Source organism: Brachyistius frenatus, unplaced genomic scaffold (assembly GCF_029030835.1).
Source record: "Brachyistius frenatus isolate BFR_SWC_R1_liver_20210118 unplaced genomic scaffold, ASM2903083v1 Contig_617, whole genome shotgun sequence".
Classification (NCBI taxonomy): Eukaryota; Metazoa; Chordata; class Actinopteri; family Embiotocidae; genus Brachyistius; species Brachyistius frenatus.
The window spans coordinates 24,797-41,825 of NW_027211216.1; the positions used below are offsets into that span (position 1 = coordinate 24,797).

General features: G+C 40.0%; 1 protein-coding gene across 1 annotated transcript; it reads right to left on the minus strand.

The window, feature by feature from the left end:
- Nucleotides 1-1,520: 1,520 nt before the first annotated feature.
- LOC138614916 (protocadherin alpha-4-like) lies at nucleotides 1,521-13,360 on the minus strand. The gene is made up of 2 exons (XM_069688521.1): nucleotides 13,254-13,360; nucleotides 1,521-4,707 (listed from the first exon to the last, which is right to left on the minus strand). The coding sequence occupies exons 1-2, from the start codon at nucleotides 13,327-13,329 to the stop codon at nucleotides 4,400-4,402; spliced, it is 384 nt and encodes a 127-aa protein (XP_069544622.1). The 5' UTR covers nucleotides 13,330-13,360; the 3' UTR covers nucleotides 1,521-4,399.
- Between the last annotated feature and the right edge of the window lie 3,669 nt (nucleotides 13,361-17,029).

Sequence of the window (17,029 nt, forward strand, 5' to 3'; positions counted from 1 at the left end):
TCACGGAAATGAGGCAGAGAGACACCTCCACACCTTTATGGACCTTTTTCATGGCATACATTTAGACGTGTCATTGTAGGGAAAGGACAAGTGTATGAAGGAATGCTGCATTCCACTTAGGGGAGGTCCAGCTTTTGTGCATTTTGGTTCTCTGTAATACCTTCTTGGGATATTTAAAAGAACCCTGCCGTTAATAACAGACCTGTGCTTTACCTACAATGACACGTAATGAAGCCTTCGAGGGATTAATCAGCAGCAAAAAGCACAAAAAGGGCTATACATGTACTCATAGAACTGGAGTTATGCCCTATAATTATTATTTTCTGGTATTGCATCATCAAATCAGCAGCTATAGTCATATGTAAACTGCTGTATGTGGCAGATGAATGGACACACCCATGACCCCGTCCTGGGCACCCCACTGTTTCAACCGTCATGCGTCTATTAATTATATAAGGCTGTTACTATAGAGACTATTCCCCAAATAGCTGTAACCATAGAAACATTTTCCTTCTGTCTCCTGGAGAAAAGGAAATAAAGAATTAGATGCAGCATTTTTGCAAGCACTTTTGTTGTAACATGAACTCTTGAACCTCTCATCACAGTCTTCCCTCTCTGGATGAAAGATGAAAGCCAAAACTGGAGGGAAGGAGACTTAATTAACTTGATATATTTTAACAGTAGCATCAGTATAACATATCTATTAAGCATTGAGCCATGTAAAAGTCAAACATTTGTTTATGCTAGACAACAAATGACAACAAAAAGCTGTCATTCCAAGAGGTCAATTTTACTTTTTAGGAAACTATTGTGTTGCCTGAGTAGATGACTGGATAAAAGTATTGATTATCAATACTCCATTTTATTCAGGCCAGCATGACTGACGTCTCTCTATTGTGTTTTTGTCCAACAAACTCACCCATAAGGATACCATAAATCTACTTAGCTACTCTATTCAATTATTTTGCATCTGGAAGCTTCCTTTCATATGTGACTGTTTGGACCATCTGTGACCATGCTTTCAATGAGGAGAAATTAGGCATCTGAGCTGGGCAGATCATTCTGCCTGTCTATCATCTCTGCAGGGAACGAGCCACTCCGAATGACTGCTTGTCAGTCCAGAGAAATAAGTGGGATGTGAGCATGTGTGATAGTGGAGAGCAGCCTGCGGATAGTCAGTCGCTTCTGCCCTCGGAGAGGACATGCACTCTTTCTCGCTCCTAGTGATCCATTTTCCCCACTCTTCTCGACTGTTGCATTGACCCTTTTAAAACTCTCCTGAGATAAAAGCCTCCTCTGTAAATGTGTGATTTCTAATCAAGTCTTTTATTAGTTAAGGCCAGGTTTTAAATAAAATGGCCTCATTTGCTTTACAGTATTTAAAAAATAAAGATGAACTGGGTAAAACCTAAAAAAAAAACTAAACAAAGCTATTATCTCAAGTAATCTGATTCATCTACGAATGACAGAAAAAGCATAGCCCCCCCCCCCACACACACACAGGACAATCATTTCAAATGTATTTTTAAGAAAGAAAACTTTATTAGTGATTTATAAACCAAACACATTACCACTGTATCCATTTAGGTAAAATAAAAAGTCAGAAAATGAATGAAAGAAATTAAATTCACTACTTCACTGTCACAGTTGATGAGAGGGTGTACAAAAAAAGGTTTTACAACATATCTTGGCTGATCCATTTAGGACAGCACATTTCCACCATAGTTCACCACCATACATTGGGAAAGAATGACAGCATGAACGCTCACTAAACACAAGCATACACTACATATACTTTTTTTTTTCCTTTCTTTTTTTTTTTTTACACTGGATTTTTTTGTTATTTTTTCTTTTTATAAGAGTGAAAGGGTAGTGATAGCTCATCATAAGATCATACATTTTTCAGTTACAATAATACAGTGTTAGTTAGATCGTCATGTCAAAGCCAGACACAAAGTGATTTTTTTTTCTTTTTTTCTTGCTTTGCTTGGTCTCAAAAGCAAAATCATTGTGGGTAAAAGAAAAATTATAAACTTGCGTTGAAAGGTATCACACCATAGCATTTACAAATATCTAAAGAGGTTTAGTGGATGCCATACAACATCTGTGGAGCGTGAAGATTGTAGTACATAGATGTTTGGCAGAGACAGAAGTACATACAGATATCTCCTGTGCGAGTAATGAAGAAAAATGATAATACAAAAGAATAAAATCATAGCCATCTATCTATTTATATATATATTTCTCTATATAGTATGTGTTTCCTTAGAGCAGTACATGCAGCAGCCACTTAATGGAGTGGCGTCATACTGAGCCGCAAAATTCTGGGGATGTGGCAACAAGTTACAGGCAGGGGAGGGGAACCAACAGAAGCGGCCTTTTGAGGCATGTGCGTGCCCCTTTTTCAAAACCTCCTGAGAGAGGATTGGTGGGATATAGCTCTGGGATGGGAATCTCTAGATACCTAGATTTTTGAATCAGGTTTCAATTATCAATGTAGAGACAATCTATGAAAAGTCTACGCTACATTTACAGCGTACATAAAAGCTAATATGTGACTCAACAATCCTAAACAATCAAGTTGGGAGAACGTCTCTTGTACGTAGAAGGGGAGGGGCAGCCCATGGGACATGACATCTCACTTTATTCCAGCCCCCCACAGTCCGTGTAATTGGCTTCATCCCACCTGGTCCCCTCTCATCAGTGGTTACAAACAGGAAATTAACCGCATACTGTAGTATTCACAAGTTAAAAGCACTGAACCGTTTTGCACTTGAGAAACATCTGACAAGAGTCCAGGGCACAGACCCCAGACTGGACTTCCCCAGGCCTCATCCACATTACTCCATGCTGTTCTTAGCACACCACAATGTTCAGAGCAGGCCATTCCCAGGACTGATCCTGAGCAGGGGGTCAGAGCAGGGGTTAGGGTCAGTGTCTGAGGGTAAATGAAGGTGGGGTGTTGCACGCAAAAAAGAAGTTAAAGCTTTGAGGACGGAAAAAAAAGAAAAAAAAAGCCATTGTATGCAGTAACGAATCTCTTTGGAGAATAAAGAAAATCAGAACAAGTTCACAAACTTAATTGTCACATGAAGAGGCAGTCAGTGGGATGGGTGACGGTGGGGGTGGGGGGACGGCGGCTTGGGGAGGAGAAGACGGCTTGTGGCAGCTTGGGGGAAGTACAAGCAGGTGGGCATTTGTAAACTCAAGGTAATAGGTAAGGACTGGTTGCTACCAAACATTCAACGCAGAAAGCATGAGGCTTTTGCTGCAGTAGGGGGAGAAGAGAAGGTGTTATCAAAATCTCTCCGAATAATCTGTAAGGTTTCATCATAGTCCACTGACTGAAACGCGGCGTCACAAGCCAGCTCAGCTGAACTCTCCCCTCTGTGATCCTCAGGAGAATGTGAGCTATTTTCCCATTTCGCCTTCTTTCCAGTGCTCTCTGCATTCCTCAGTTGGGGTTCTGGCAGGAGATGAAGCTCTGTGTCCTTTCATTGCAGTGAGCAAATACAGAGTGATTGCAAAGGATGCAGCTTTCATCCTGAGAGAGTTGGATGTACATGTGCACCTCGTCGGCGACTGTGCAGGGCAAAAAGCTTGCAGTGTCTAGCTTGAAGCACATTTCTTTTGCGCCAGTTGATTTTTCTCTACTTCTTTCTAGGTCTCAAGTGCTTTCCGTGTCCACTTTGCCATGATAAGTAAGTATATGTTTGCATGTTTGAATGTGTGAGCATGCGTATGTGCATGTGGTTTCATTGAGATCTCAGGGAACACTGTTGGTAATTACCAGAGGAATCTGCAGCAGTGTCATGTTAGCCTTAGTTTCTGTGACTTTTGCCTGTGCTATTTACAAGTAGAGTGTGTCCAGCTTCAGACTGCATACATCTCACTCAGTCTTCTTGTGTTTCTTCTTTTCCTTGGCTGGCACAGCTTTTTGTTCTTGTACAAAGTATATCTCTCCACTCAGAGAGAAAGGTTTACACATTGTAGTTTGGGAGGGGCTAAGACAGAGGTGCCAACGTGCCCAGTGGGTTAAAGGAGAAAAATTGAAGACAAGGGCAAAGAGTGGTCCTTCCTTACTTGAAAGATGACATGAGTTGACTCAGGGTGTATAGGCACATGGGGCGTGGAGAAAAATCATCTTATTCAATCATTTTATTGTATCAAGGCAAGATCAGTAATTTACCTCAGTAAGGAACTGATGGTAAAAATAAATCTTGGTAAGGCCAGGTTCAAAACAGAGAGCTTTAAAATGTTTTCAGTAAGAATAGGTAGTAAAATGAAATTGGAAAATCTATATAAGTTTTTACATTTTCTTTTTGCCCAGTGGACTTTGGTTGGTACCTCTGTTTTAACAACACCCTTTTCTTCTTTGCTATTTTCACTTTCTGCTCCTCTATTCATCTCCGTCATCCTTTCCCTTATCCTTCTTGTCTTTCTTCTCCTTCTTCTTCTTCTTTTTCTTCTTGGCCTCCTCTTTCTTTCCGAAGGTGATGAAATCGCTCTTGTCGTCCTCTCCCCCCTGGTTCTGTCTGATGGATATAATGGCGGGGGAGCCGGGGATGATGAAGGCTTCTGGGGGCACCTCGCCGGGCTTCAGGTGCTGCGGGGGTGCGCCTGGACCACCTGGGCCATAGCGAAAGTGCCAGCTGTTGCTGTCTACACCAGCGCCCATTGGGGGTGAAACCTCTCCGCCTTCAGCATCTGAAAGAAACAGAGAGATGGATGACGGGTTATTATTTGCTATTAAGTTGCCTCAAACAGATGGGGTTCTTAAAATTACCAAATGTTGGGTGTTGGCATACCCTGTAAAGGCGCAGTTGTAAAGTCTTTATCAGTTTAACTTTAAGTTCATTGAGGTGCTTCTGTATCAAAGTAATGTATTTAGGATAGCAAATACATTTAACTTTTATCAAATAGAGTATTTGTAGCTGTATGTCATGTATATGGACAAAAAAAAAAAAAACACCTTTTCTTCAGCCACAAGTTTTATACTCTACAAATCTGCCAGTGGACACACATGACCTGTCTGGAGAAATAAATAACACTGTTTAACAAATGCCAACCTGTGCTGGACATGAATAATTTCTTGCTGAAAAAGATAGCCCAAAGTGGGTACAAATCGAACACATGGATGTTCAGTTATTGGCAGGTATTAACTGTATTTATGTATGGACAACATCATGCTCCAAAAGTGATCACACCCTCACTCCATTATGTGGGAGTGTGTCATTGTGAACAATACAACCAAATGAAAACAGTCACTTTAGTTATTTCCTTACAGCAATGACCTACTTGCCACACTTGCCTCACATATTCCTTTTAGTTCTCTGACTCCTTTTCTGAGTTCTTTCCAAAGGCGAGATTAACTGAACACAGCTCCATCCAACCAGAAGGAACAGTGACTAGGAAAAGAAGCTTGACCTCATGCAGTACCCAGGGTACAGAATAGCAGCTTCCAGTGTTGTCATACTCTTATCATCCATCAAGCGCCACATTATACAGGACATGTTTGGCTTTTGTTTACTTCAAGTCAAACGTTATCCTAAACAAAAACATAAAGTTCAACATAAACAGCCACATTTTTGTGACAGTGCAACAACCAGCAGAAAAAGCCTGCCAAATGTTTGACACCGAAAGACCATAAAGATGCACAAAGTGAACTTCAAGGTGAGGAAATTACCACAAACAGACTGCACAGGTGGGAGGAGAGGTGTTGATGGCTGTCATGCTTCCCTGAGATTGGCAAAGCTGCTTCAGAGCAATGACACCAGTGGTGTGATTAAGAGTGAATTTATTAATCACCACACCCTCTGCCCTTTTGCTGGTTGTGCAACATGAACAAAAATGATGCCTGCTCAGTCTGGGCATCTAAGACCTACCGCTTTGCACATGTCGGTGCTCCTGTGCAGTTAAAACGGGGCTTAAGGAATACAAACATAATTCTGACTTAACTATAAATGTGATGAAGAAGAAATTTCCCCTCAGGGATTAATAAAGTGTATAAAATAAATAAAATAAAAAAAATAAAAATAAAAATGTCAGGCGTAGGAGAAGTCAGAGGGGCAGTGTTTCTGTTGATGATGGGAAATTTATCCAATTAAGATGGCCATGGGTGATACACCAGATAGCGTTTAAAGCAGCCCTATAGGGATGGATTGATATACTGAACTGCTTACATTATTGCACTGCATGGTTATAGAGGTGCAAGAGGACGAATAATCGAAACAATTTCCGCTCTTATTCCATAATCATATAACATTTGTATCCCTGCTAATTCATATTTTGCTCAATCTTCGTACTTGTTTTCCCTTCCATATTTCTACCATTTATAATTAAAAACTATCAGTGAGATCGGCTTACAGTGAAGGCTTTATGGAGCAAATCCACCCCAAATATAATGTGTCCTGCTTGGCATACAATCCTAATCAGTCATAGAAGCACGCACTCCTCTAGAGCTCCTCCTTCTGTAGCTGAACTGTCCAAATCGAAGCAGATAATGGCACTTTATCTCATTTCATGTTTTGAATGTGAACAAATACATAAAGTCTATAAAGGGTTTACAGAATGCTATGTCTGAATTACAGCTGACACGATTAGGTGATGATAGAACAAAATTTGAAAATTAACAACCAACTTTTTTGATCATTTATTAATTTTTGTAATAAATTTTCAAGCAAAAATGTATTAATATACATAAACACTGTAAATTGAATATCTGTATTTTGGACATTTTGTTCTCAACTCATTAATCAAGAAAATATGCAGCAGATTACTTAACAATTCAAGTAATTGTTGTTTCCTTTGGGTATATTTAACCACCGTCAAAGACTTAAGTGGGTCATGCATTTGAATTGTTCTACATCACTATTCTGCCAAAATCTCTCATGCTTTCACTGACTATGACAATACAGTTGCAAGAGCTGCAGAGAGAAGACAGAATTTGACAAAGAGACTGAGAAGATTAAGACAGGACAGCCTAGATCCAGTCACCGCTTTCCCTACATGCAGACGCAGAGACAGCAAAAGTCACATTCGTTTACACGGCGAGTGTCTTTCTCCAGTGAGTCCTCATCTGACTCCCCCAGCAGAGACATGAAATGACTTTTATGATTGCAAAAGTTAAGCAGACACAGAGGAAAAGGAGCACAAAACCACTAAATGAAAATGCAGAATACGGGATGGTTAGCAATAGCTTGCACTGAAGAGTCCACTCTCTTGCCTCTGAGAAATTACCTGTCTAACCCAATGTGCCAACTTGATGAGACAGCAGTGCATCCATGCAAAGTTACATTCATAAACAAAACAACACCCTGGAGAGTGATGAGTCATGCTGAGAGCAGCCAGATGGAAAAGAGTAAGGCAGGGCAGAGTAACTGTCATAAAAGGGACAATGTCAAATGCTGAATTAATAGAAAAAACAATCATGTGCAAAACTCTAGCGCAGCTAAAAAGCTGAAAAAAGCAGTGCTCACTGCTATGGGAGGTTAATTTTGTACTTTTCAACATTTCTAACAACAAATGTCATTTTGATGTTACTGACTACAGGGATAAATAGCGATGTGAATTTTACCCGAGAGGAAAACTGCACATCTGTCACTTTTAAATGTACTCCTTAAGATGAATCCTCTTATGTCTCTTCATGTGTTTTATCATTTCTTTTACCCTTTGCCTCTTCTTTGTGCCTCTTCCTTCACGATGGCAACAGACTCACCCAATACTGATCTCCACACCATTGCCTCTATCTGATTTGTTGATGGCTGTTGCAGAGCAGAACTCCCTCTCTGCTCTCTTCTCTGTTCCTCTTGCAGAAACTCTTCTGCTTCTTTTTCCCTGCCGCCATCCCTCCTCTCACACACTCCGTCTATAGCTCTCATTTCCTTTGACCTTTCATCTAATCTAGCATGAAAACTTAGCATACCAACACCCATCCCTTGCTGTTATTGACAAGAGTCTTAATCATGCCTATCAGTGTTTATGGTAACATTAATGTGATTTGGTATTAAACAGCTTGTCCATCAACAATAACTAACAGGCAAATAAAAAAATGAGGAGGGTTGTTTATTTAATGCTGTTGACTGTTGCCTGTCTCTGCAACCTGCAAAATTGTAACCCTGTACTTCTGTATGTATACAATACAAGAGAGACACAAGCCCTTGTGATCAATAATTTTGCCCTACAGTCTGTGATGTTTTCTGTATGCTCTGCTGAGTTTGATCTCCGGAGTCTTCAGCCCAGCTTCTTTGCGTGTGACTGTCCCTTCGCTCCCCTGTGTCGCCAAAGGTTTTCACAGCCACTTAAATCACCCAAGCTCCATTTTGCCACGTCTACTTTATTCATCCTCTTGTCTTGCCCTACCATCGGCCAGTTGGGCAGAAGCGCAGTGGAGCGCAGTGCAGTGTTACATAACAAGCTGAAGAGGAGGAGGAGGAGGAAGAAAAGGGGCCAGGAAGCACAAGGATGCAGATATGAAACACAATACTCCCCACCAAAACGGAGGGTGGGAGCAGAGAAAAAAATAGATGAAAAGCCCCTCAAGGCGTGAATTCTTTTTTTTCCTCACACACTGCAGTGGTGGAGAAATCTGCGGTTGTTATGATGATGGATAAAACACTTAGCTGGGACCACACCCCTCTCTGAGACAGCACCTGTGTCTGTTTGCGTGCTGTGCAGTGCACGAGCAGTGTATATTTTGATAAAAACAAACTGTGATGTTGCCGTCTATTCAAAAACCTAATTCTTATTCATGCGTTCGGGTTTTCACTGCAATGCCTTTGTGGTGAGAGAAGAATGCATTTGGGTGCCTGCATAAATTACCATATATTCCCAAATCTGCAAAGAGTAAATAGAATAAAGAAATAGTTGAGGGTAAAATACAAGTACAATGCTGATGGTTGGTTGCAAGCTTTCAGGAGTAATTATGGCATTTCATATGTGTGTATATGTGTGTGTGCGTGTGTGTGTGTATATATAATTTTGTGTGTGAGTGTGCCTGTTTGGATTTCACGCCAGATTGAGCACCTTGCTATCTGCTCCCATCTCCATCATGTGGCAGATGGTGGACACAAGCAGTCCCTTGTGACAGGGCTTAAAAATAATAAAAATAACAATGAATTTCAGTGTATGTGTTGCGGTTCGTGTTGCTTTTTGTGTGTGTACAGTATATGTAGTATGATGAAATATAAATCGAAGAAGAGATTTTTTTTTCTCCTAAAAACGAGAGAAGGAAGGAGAGAACTGGCAAGATATTTAAAGAGTCAGAGAGCACAGGATGGAACAAAAAACAGAGGAAAGCAAATAACCAAGTCGAGAGTAGGAAACAGATGGGCTGGAGGGATTCAGAAGAGTGAGAAGACCCTGCTAGCTTCAAGACTGTTCTACCACACCTAGCTGAAGGTGCAAACAATATTTTCACAATGAATACACCTTAACCAAAAGCCTGAAGCCATGAGCTATGACATTCAGCATTGACTTTAATCTAGCGTATACTCTTATCCCCACCTCTTTATCTTTTTTATTACTCAGAGAGATTATTCATAATTTACTTTTCCAAATTCAAACCTCCTTCCTGATGAGACAAAGCAAACACAAATTGATGAGGTCATGGTCCTAAATGCTGGACAGCAGCTCATATGATTAAGTATGGAGGCATTGAAAGAGCAAAATACCAAATAAATTCTCAGTAGAATCTTTTGTCTCCACACTTTCTCCCCCTCACTTGGCCTTTGGCCTTCATCCTTGATTTGTTTTGTTTTTTTACTCTGAAAGGTGCCTGACACAGCTGATTACTGTTAACTCTAATCAAAACTGCCTTTCTCTCTTCCTCTGCATTTACATGAAGTTTTCAGTTTGTATATAGATCCAGGGTGATATAGAAAACAGTAAACCTGCATCTACCCCTGCAGTACACCACCGCCCCAGTGAATGTAGGTCACTCTCCCTATCTTACTCACTTGTGTTTTCTTCTTCCCTAAACAACTCTTACCTCTAACTCTCACTTTCCAAACACATCCATTCCCATTTTAACTCTATCGCTCCCTTTCACTCTGCCTTTGCTTCCGCTCATGTACCTGCGTTTCAGTCCTTTGTTTTGCCCATCACCAGATACGGTCTGCCCCCCCTCCCCTCCCCCTCCCAACCCCTCCTACACCTCCCACCCACTTGCTCCCCCTCCTTCAGTACCTTTTGTCCAACACCATATGTTTACACCGCCCTCTGCATAACAGCCCCCCTTCCTCCCTATCTTGCCAATTTTAGAGACCATGAATGGTTGCCGTGGAAACTACATCCTCCAGTGAAGCAGGAGGACATTGGTAGAAGTCATGGTGACAGTGCTTATGCTGATGGAGAATAATGCTGCAAGCTCTCTCTCCCTCTCTTGCTCTCTCTCACACTCCGTCTAGTTTAACCACTCTCCCCTAGCAACAACAGTCTCATACAGCTTCCTCTCTTCCCTTTGCAGAGTTTTCTTTCAGTCAATCACTCTGATTTACTCACTGTCACTTCCTCCCAAACAATCCGTTGCATCTCTACCTTTGTATCCACCTTATCCATTACTGCTTATTGTATTGTTAATTTTCAACCCTTGCTTCGCAACCCACTTTATCTCCCTCCTATCTCTCTCTTTCCATCTCACCAGGGGATTGTTGCAACTCTGCACAGTTCCCTCTGAATCCCAATGTGCTCATGTTTTAGAGACTGAGCTGTGAAACCGAGAGAGACAGAGGATGAAGACACAGAGGGAGTGAGGAACAGATAGGAAGAGAGAGTTAGACACCAAGCACAACCCTGATTTCATTAATGTGGGTCTGTTAATCTGGGCGTGGGCTGTGCTCCATCTGTCACAGCAGGAGCAGCGCATAAAGCAGGCAGCCAAAACACACTTAGAAACACTGCCAAGCACACACACAGGCACGTACGCATGGCAACACTAAACAGTGACACAGACACTCAAATTGATACCAACATACAACTGCAGATTCTAAATCAGAGAGGAGGAAAAAAGGGGCGTTGTCGGATGTACCTCGGTGTCTCACATTGAAACAAGAAATAGAATCTGCGGCAAGACAGCAAGCTGTTGGTACAGCACCCAGACTGAAACGATGCCCTCAACAAAGCCACCTAAAAACCACAGTCTACCTCACAAACAAGAAAACTTTCTTATAAATAGCACAGCCTATGACTCATAGCGATGTGACAGGCCACATCGAATCAATATCTCCATTTCTGAGACATGATAAACAGAATCAACTTGAGAGTTAGAACATAAATCTTTCTCAATCTTATCCTTCAGTAGGGAAAGCCGTTATGATTTTCATAATTCCGGACACTCTTAACCCTGAATTATTCTTAGTACACCCTTAAAATATGACCTGAAGCCAGAATAGCCCTCAGCTAATAGTTCCATTCTTAACCTGGCCAACAATGAGATAAAGAAGGGGACAGTTAGCCTTCAGGCAAAGCAAGGTTAGCGTGCACACAATGTGTTGTTCTCAGACCGCCACAGCTTAATTAAACCACTTTAAATCTTCACCAGCTGATCTCGTTACAATGACCCACCCTGAAGACGTCACTGTTGCCTGTTCTGTTCCTTCTCTTTCTCTGTCTTTCTATCTCTCATGTTTTGAAACACCCGCAGGCTGTAAGTCCTCAGCCAAGGCAAAAAATCGATGGCAGCGCGGAGGAAGCTGTGTGTACGTGAGCGGGGATAGGAAGAGACAGTAGTTACTGTGTGGGTAGTTTGTCTGCCTGCCCATCCCACCACCTTCTGTCTATAGAAGACACCAGGCCAAACACATTCTTAATTACGACAAATCACCTCTTTGACTAAACTTGATTGCATTTTCATCATTGCTCCTGTCTTTTCATTGCACCTACGTGTCTCCTACTCGCACGTCTTCCCCTTCATTTTTTCTCTGCAGTCCACTCTACTTCACTCTTAATATTTTTTGACCCCACTTCACTGTCATCATGAGAAAGCTGATAACTGACAACTGAATTCTCCACGGAGGGTGCTCACACTGTGTGTGCAGTCCATCTTTGGTCATAAATCTTTGTTAGGGACATTAGTTTTGACATCATATGCAGTGACATTCACGTTACAATGTCTGTGAAAAGTAATCTATCAATGGATATGCTGTCATTTAGTATTTTTGCTCCTTTGCAGTGCTTTGTTTGAACATTAGTAACATCTTTTCCATCCAGATGGCCAAAAATACTTAATTTTCTGTTGTCTGTAAATAAAGTGACTTCTCGTCACTTCGTACAACTCTCTCCTGTCATCATTAGTTAACATAATAGAGATACATATTCCTACTTTATAAATGTGAAAGTCACCTTGCAAGTCTATTTCACCCTTGCAGTATTTCTGCATACTTGACAACGACATTGCGCTATTTGCATTTGTTTTACAGCAAAAGTGCTGCCAGTATTATATTTAAACACTTTGGATATGACTCAGTTTTGATGTGTCTGTTCCAAACTAGTCATGATTGTTTCCTGAATGACAATAATATTAAAATCTAACACCACAAAACAGCATTAAAAAATTTGATGTCTGTGATAATGCACAGACACAGAATCCTGATTGTCTATATGTTATATAAAATATTAAAAATGATTTTATCCCACGACTAGTCTTGGTTTTCATTGGTGTGTGAATAAAAGAGCTAGAGAATGAACGAGATCCACATTCAAAGGAGAAATAATGTAATTATGTATTATTATCATTCTCTGATGTATTCTCTAATGTTTGTGGCTCAGTGATTCATGCCTCCATAAACATTTTGCTGATAATCCAATCAACGATAGTCTCTCTCTTCCTCTCTTTCTCTGTATTGTGTCTCTTCCTGCTACAAAGAGGAGAGTTATCCATCTCCACCTACATAGCACATGTCATTTCCTCTCCCTGCAGCAGTGGGAAGTGGTAGGAGTGGGTCGGGGTGATCTCAAAGCTGATATGTTTTCCTCATTTGATTACTCTCTCGCGGTTTGATAAGCTCTTGAGGAATGTACAGTTATTGAGATAATTAGTTTAGAAATTGTTTGAATCTGCGTTGACGAATGTGTTGAAAACAGATTTAATAATCCTAATCGTGAATGGTTATCACTGTTTTAGACAAGGATGTTTTAGAGGACTAGACTGCCAAGGGGACTTCCTACTTTATTAAACTTTCTTATTTTTCTGTGCCTTAGCCATGTCTAAATTAGTTTTGCTTGGTTTAGATGAGGGTGTCTTGATGGATTCTTACCAGCAGCACTGGATGCAGTGGGCCAGTTCTGAACCAGGACCCCCTGGGCTCCCTGCATTACTGAGGATTCTTCCATGTGCACTGAGCTGAAACACAAGAAACACCATCACCATATTACACACCAGAAAGGTATCCTTTCACATACAGTATAGACAGATTCCAACTTTTCAACAGGAGACATGCATAAACATGATTGTGTCCTTTGCAAACTCAGTATTATGATTGTTTCATGTGACTAAAGATCCTATGTACCCATTTCTTTCATCTCCATATGTTTCTAAATAATAGACACAATTAAAAATTCAAACCCTGGTACTTGTACTTGTGTGGGGGGATTGGTTGATGGTAGAGCAAACACAATCCCAGATAGGCTATGTTCAGATTAGGATTTAACTCTACATTTTTCTGACAACCTCTGGATTATGGATTGCAGATAGTCCCTTTTACATTTTCACACCCACTCTGTGGTGTTTCAGCACCCTGTGCTCCACTGAAAACACCCCCATTCTCTCGTGTGCAACAGAGAAACGATAGTTCTCTCTCAGTGCGTCTGTCTTATCTTTAAAATGATTGTATTGTCTTGTTCAGACAAGAGTCTTAGTGAAATTTATGTTTCTTTAAAAAAAATGCTCATTGCTATGAAATAACCAAGGATGGTAGACCCTCTCTTAAAGGGTCAGTACACCCAAAATGATACAAATATATAAGCCTAGCCATGAGCTATAACTTCATGAAGAGGATATCTTACCGTACAGATAGTAATATGAAATCATTTTTTCTGTGATACCATTTAACAGTTACCTTCAAACTGCTGGGTGTTCGCAGATTAAATCATTTTTAATCCAGACTCTGGTTTGTTCAAGCAGAAAGAGATAAAACCAGATGCAGAGACATATAAATCTACTTAAATTGTTATTCTAAAAGCACAACTAGGATTCATGTATCCCGCTGTTTTACTTTCATCTACCAGTCCTCCCTCCTCTCCTTACGACCCTTGAGTGTAAAACTAGGTCCCTAGAAGTTAAAACCTTTCCTGAGGTCTGTATGAACCAATTTATGTGCTGCAAAGGCACCCGTATTTGTATTACATCTTAAAAAAAGAAACTTCCAGTCTCTTTCAAAGATATGAACCAGAGTAGCAAAATAGAAATGTGTGATGGGCAGTAAGTTTATGATTTATTAATGGTGAAGGCAGTTAAAATTGTATGACTGTAGATCTGTGTGTACAGTGGCTCAGTGAAGAGAAGTGATTTGATGATGGAGGCCATTTTAAGTGCTGCTAAGCACCAGCATTATCAGAATACACTGATTAAATATTAATGGGAATTCTCAACTGATAATAAACTTTTCAGCTAATGACAGTACTTCTTTCTCATTCCCAATCATGTTTTCCTCTCCTACTGTCTGTAACCCTCACTTTCTCACAGCAACATTTATTTGTTTCAGTTCATGACGATTGTGATCACAAAATAAACCACAAAACAACTGCCTAAGAACACAAGTAGGGGGAAATGTTGTGCATTCCACCAGAGATTAAATTAAATGAAATAGGTCACTGCCATTACATGGTGTTTGGTATCCAAAATCTCTAATACAAACTCTGATTATGTCAATGTATAAAAACATAAATATTCAGTAATGCTTGGCAATTGAATATAGTCAACCTGAAACACATCAGAGGGGGTGAGTCATGAGAAAGATTTAATATGTCAGACTGGTTTACTTAAGCACATTAAGGCTCATTAATCCCTGCTGTAATTATGAGAGAATCTGTGTATTATTAATGACACTCAGATGACACATTTATTAATCTGACATGTACATCAGAGTGCAAAAATGAATACACACATATTTGTATCTATACTATTATTGTTCAAATAATGGAAACTATATACAAATATTTCATGGTTCAGGTTGCATATAAATTGAGACAAAGCTATCAGGCACTGCATTGTACTTGTAGACTGGACAGTAGCACTGAAGTATAAATTAAGATTGGATCAGTACGATTTAACACATGATGTGCATATACATATAGTCCTCAGGAGACCCATGCGGCTGTCTCTGCTATAAGACTACTGTAGCCACAAAGATAAACTGTGTATGTGTTGTGTATATATTATTATTAAGCATGTTAAATACTACTAAGGAAGTTGTTTTCTGTTAAAGGGCAGCGATCTATAAGATGTGAACAGATAAAATAGATTACATACATATATATAATATATGAAAGGGGTAAATAGAGATAACGTGCCTACCTTATTATACCTGTGACTATTTGTAATTATGGTGCCACCTAATTAGCATAACCCTTGATTTGGTCCCACAGCAGGTAATACCCCAGTGCCTGATGGGTAATGTGATCACTGGTGTATTCATGAAGCCATCTCCATGTCGCTGATTGGCCATCTTTCCACCTGATGACCTTCATACATCACTGATCCCCTCTCTGCTTACTCTTCCCTCCTGTCAGTTCTCCATCTGTCTATGGTAAAACTAAGAAAGCCAATTCCAACAGCATTTCTCTTCACTCTCTCCTCTCATATTTCACTTTTGTTTGATTATCATTATAAGAGTAATAATTTCTGCATATTAAAATGAGATTCTTTCACCAAACGTAGAACATTTGGGAATTTTCTCTCAATTTACCTTAATTGAGTGTTTAATAGAAAGAATGTACATTGGGACATTTTAATTTTTCTGTTTTGGAAATGTTTGACACAAAGTCCCACCTCTTCCCCCTCAATACTGACATAGCAGCTGAGCAACAGCTGCAGCAAAGACATATTTACTGGAATAAGCCTGTGAATAAATCCAAATGCATCACCTGGCTGGAGACATATAAAATTTTGCCTGATGGTCATGCAAAGGGGACTCCATGTACCCTTTTCATGTTGATGTTGTTTATTTTATTTCAGCAAACTAAGACAGGTCTTGTTGAATGTTAAAAGTGGATTAGGCTGTGCACAAGACCTCAATGTCAGCTCAACAACAAGAGTAACTATTTAAACATTATCATGCAAGTACATATCTTTTATTAGTTGAGTAAAATAATATCAAGATAGCAGTCTGTTGTGGGTAGCAAAATAACTGGCTCATCAGTCCTATTAAAAACTATGCATCAACTAGTTTTCCAGGCTTAAAGAACTTAGCAGGAGCCAAAAAGGTACTGGTAGCGTCTTAATCTTTTAATTTTTTTTTTTTTTTAATCTCCAATCACCTCAGCTGCACAGGAATTTTTGATCAATATCTGCATAAGCACACCTCTTTTCTTACAACAGACAATCTTTGGAACTGATGATAAAAGGTAGAGACTTGTCAGCAAGAAATTATTTTTGGTCTTTGCTTCAGGATAACAGAACTTCTCCCTTCAACTGGCAGACGAATGACTGCCTTTATGTTTAGCTTAGCTTTGCAGTCATTTTATGTTCATATGATTATGTAGTACATTATATGTAGTATACCTTAATGGTATTCTGGAGCCATTTCTGTGGACTATGTTTGGACAGTATGTTAATTTATGACCTGAATCAACTGTACACTTGTGTCATGGGGCTCAGTGAAACTTTGTGCAAAGTTGTCTGAGAGCTATTTGTCTAAATGAAAGGTTTGGTTCTGCTTCACATCAGTCAGTTAGAAATTGGTGCAGAATGTATTTATCGGTTTAAATCCTACTAGATGGGACACCAATGTAAATATCTTTTTATTTTCTGATAGTGACTGGTGAATTCTGATGAAATACCCTCTCTAAAGGGACAAAAAAGGGGGGATGCTTA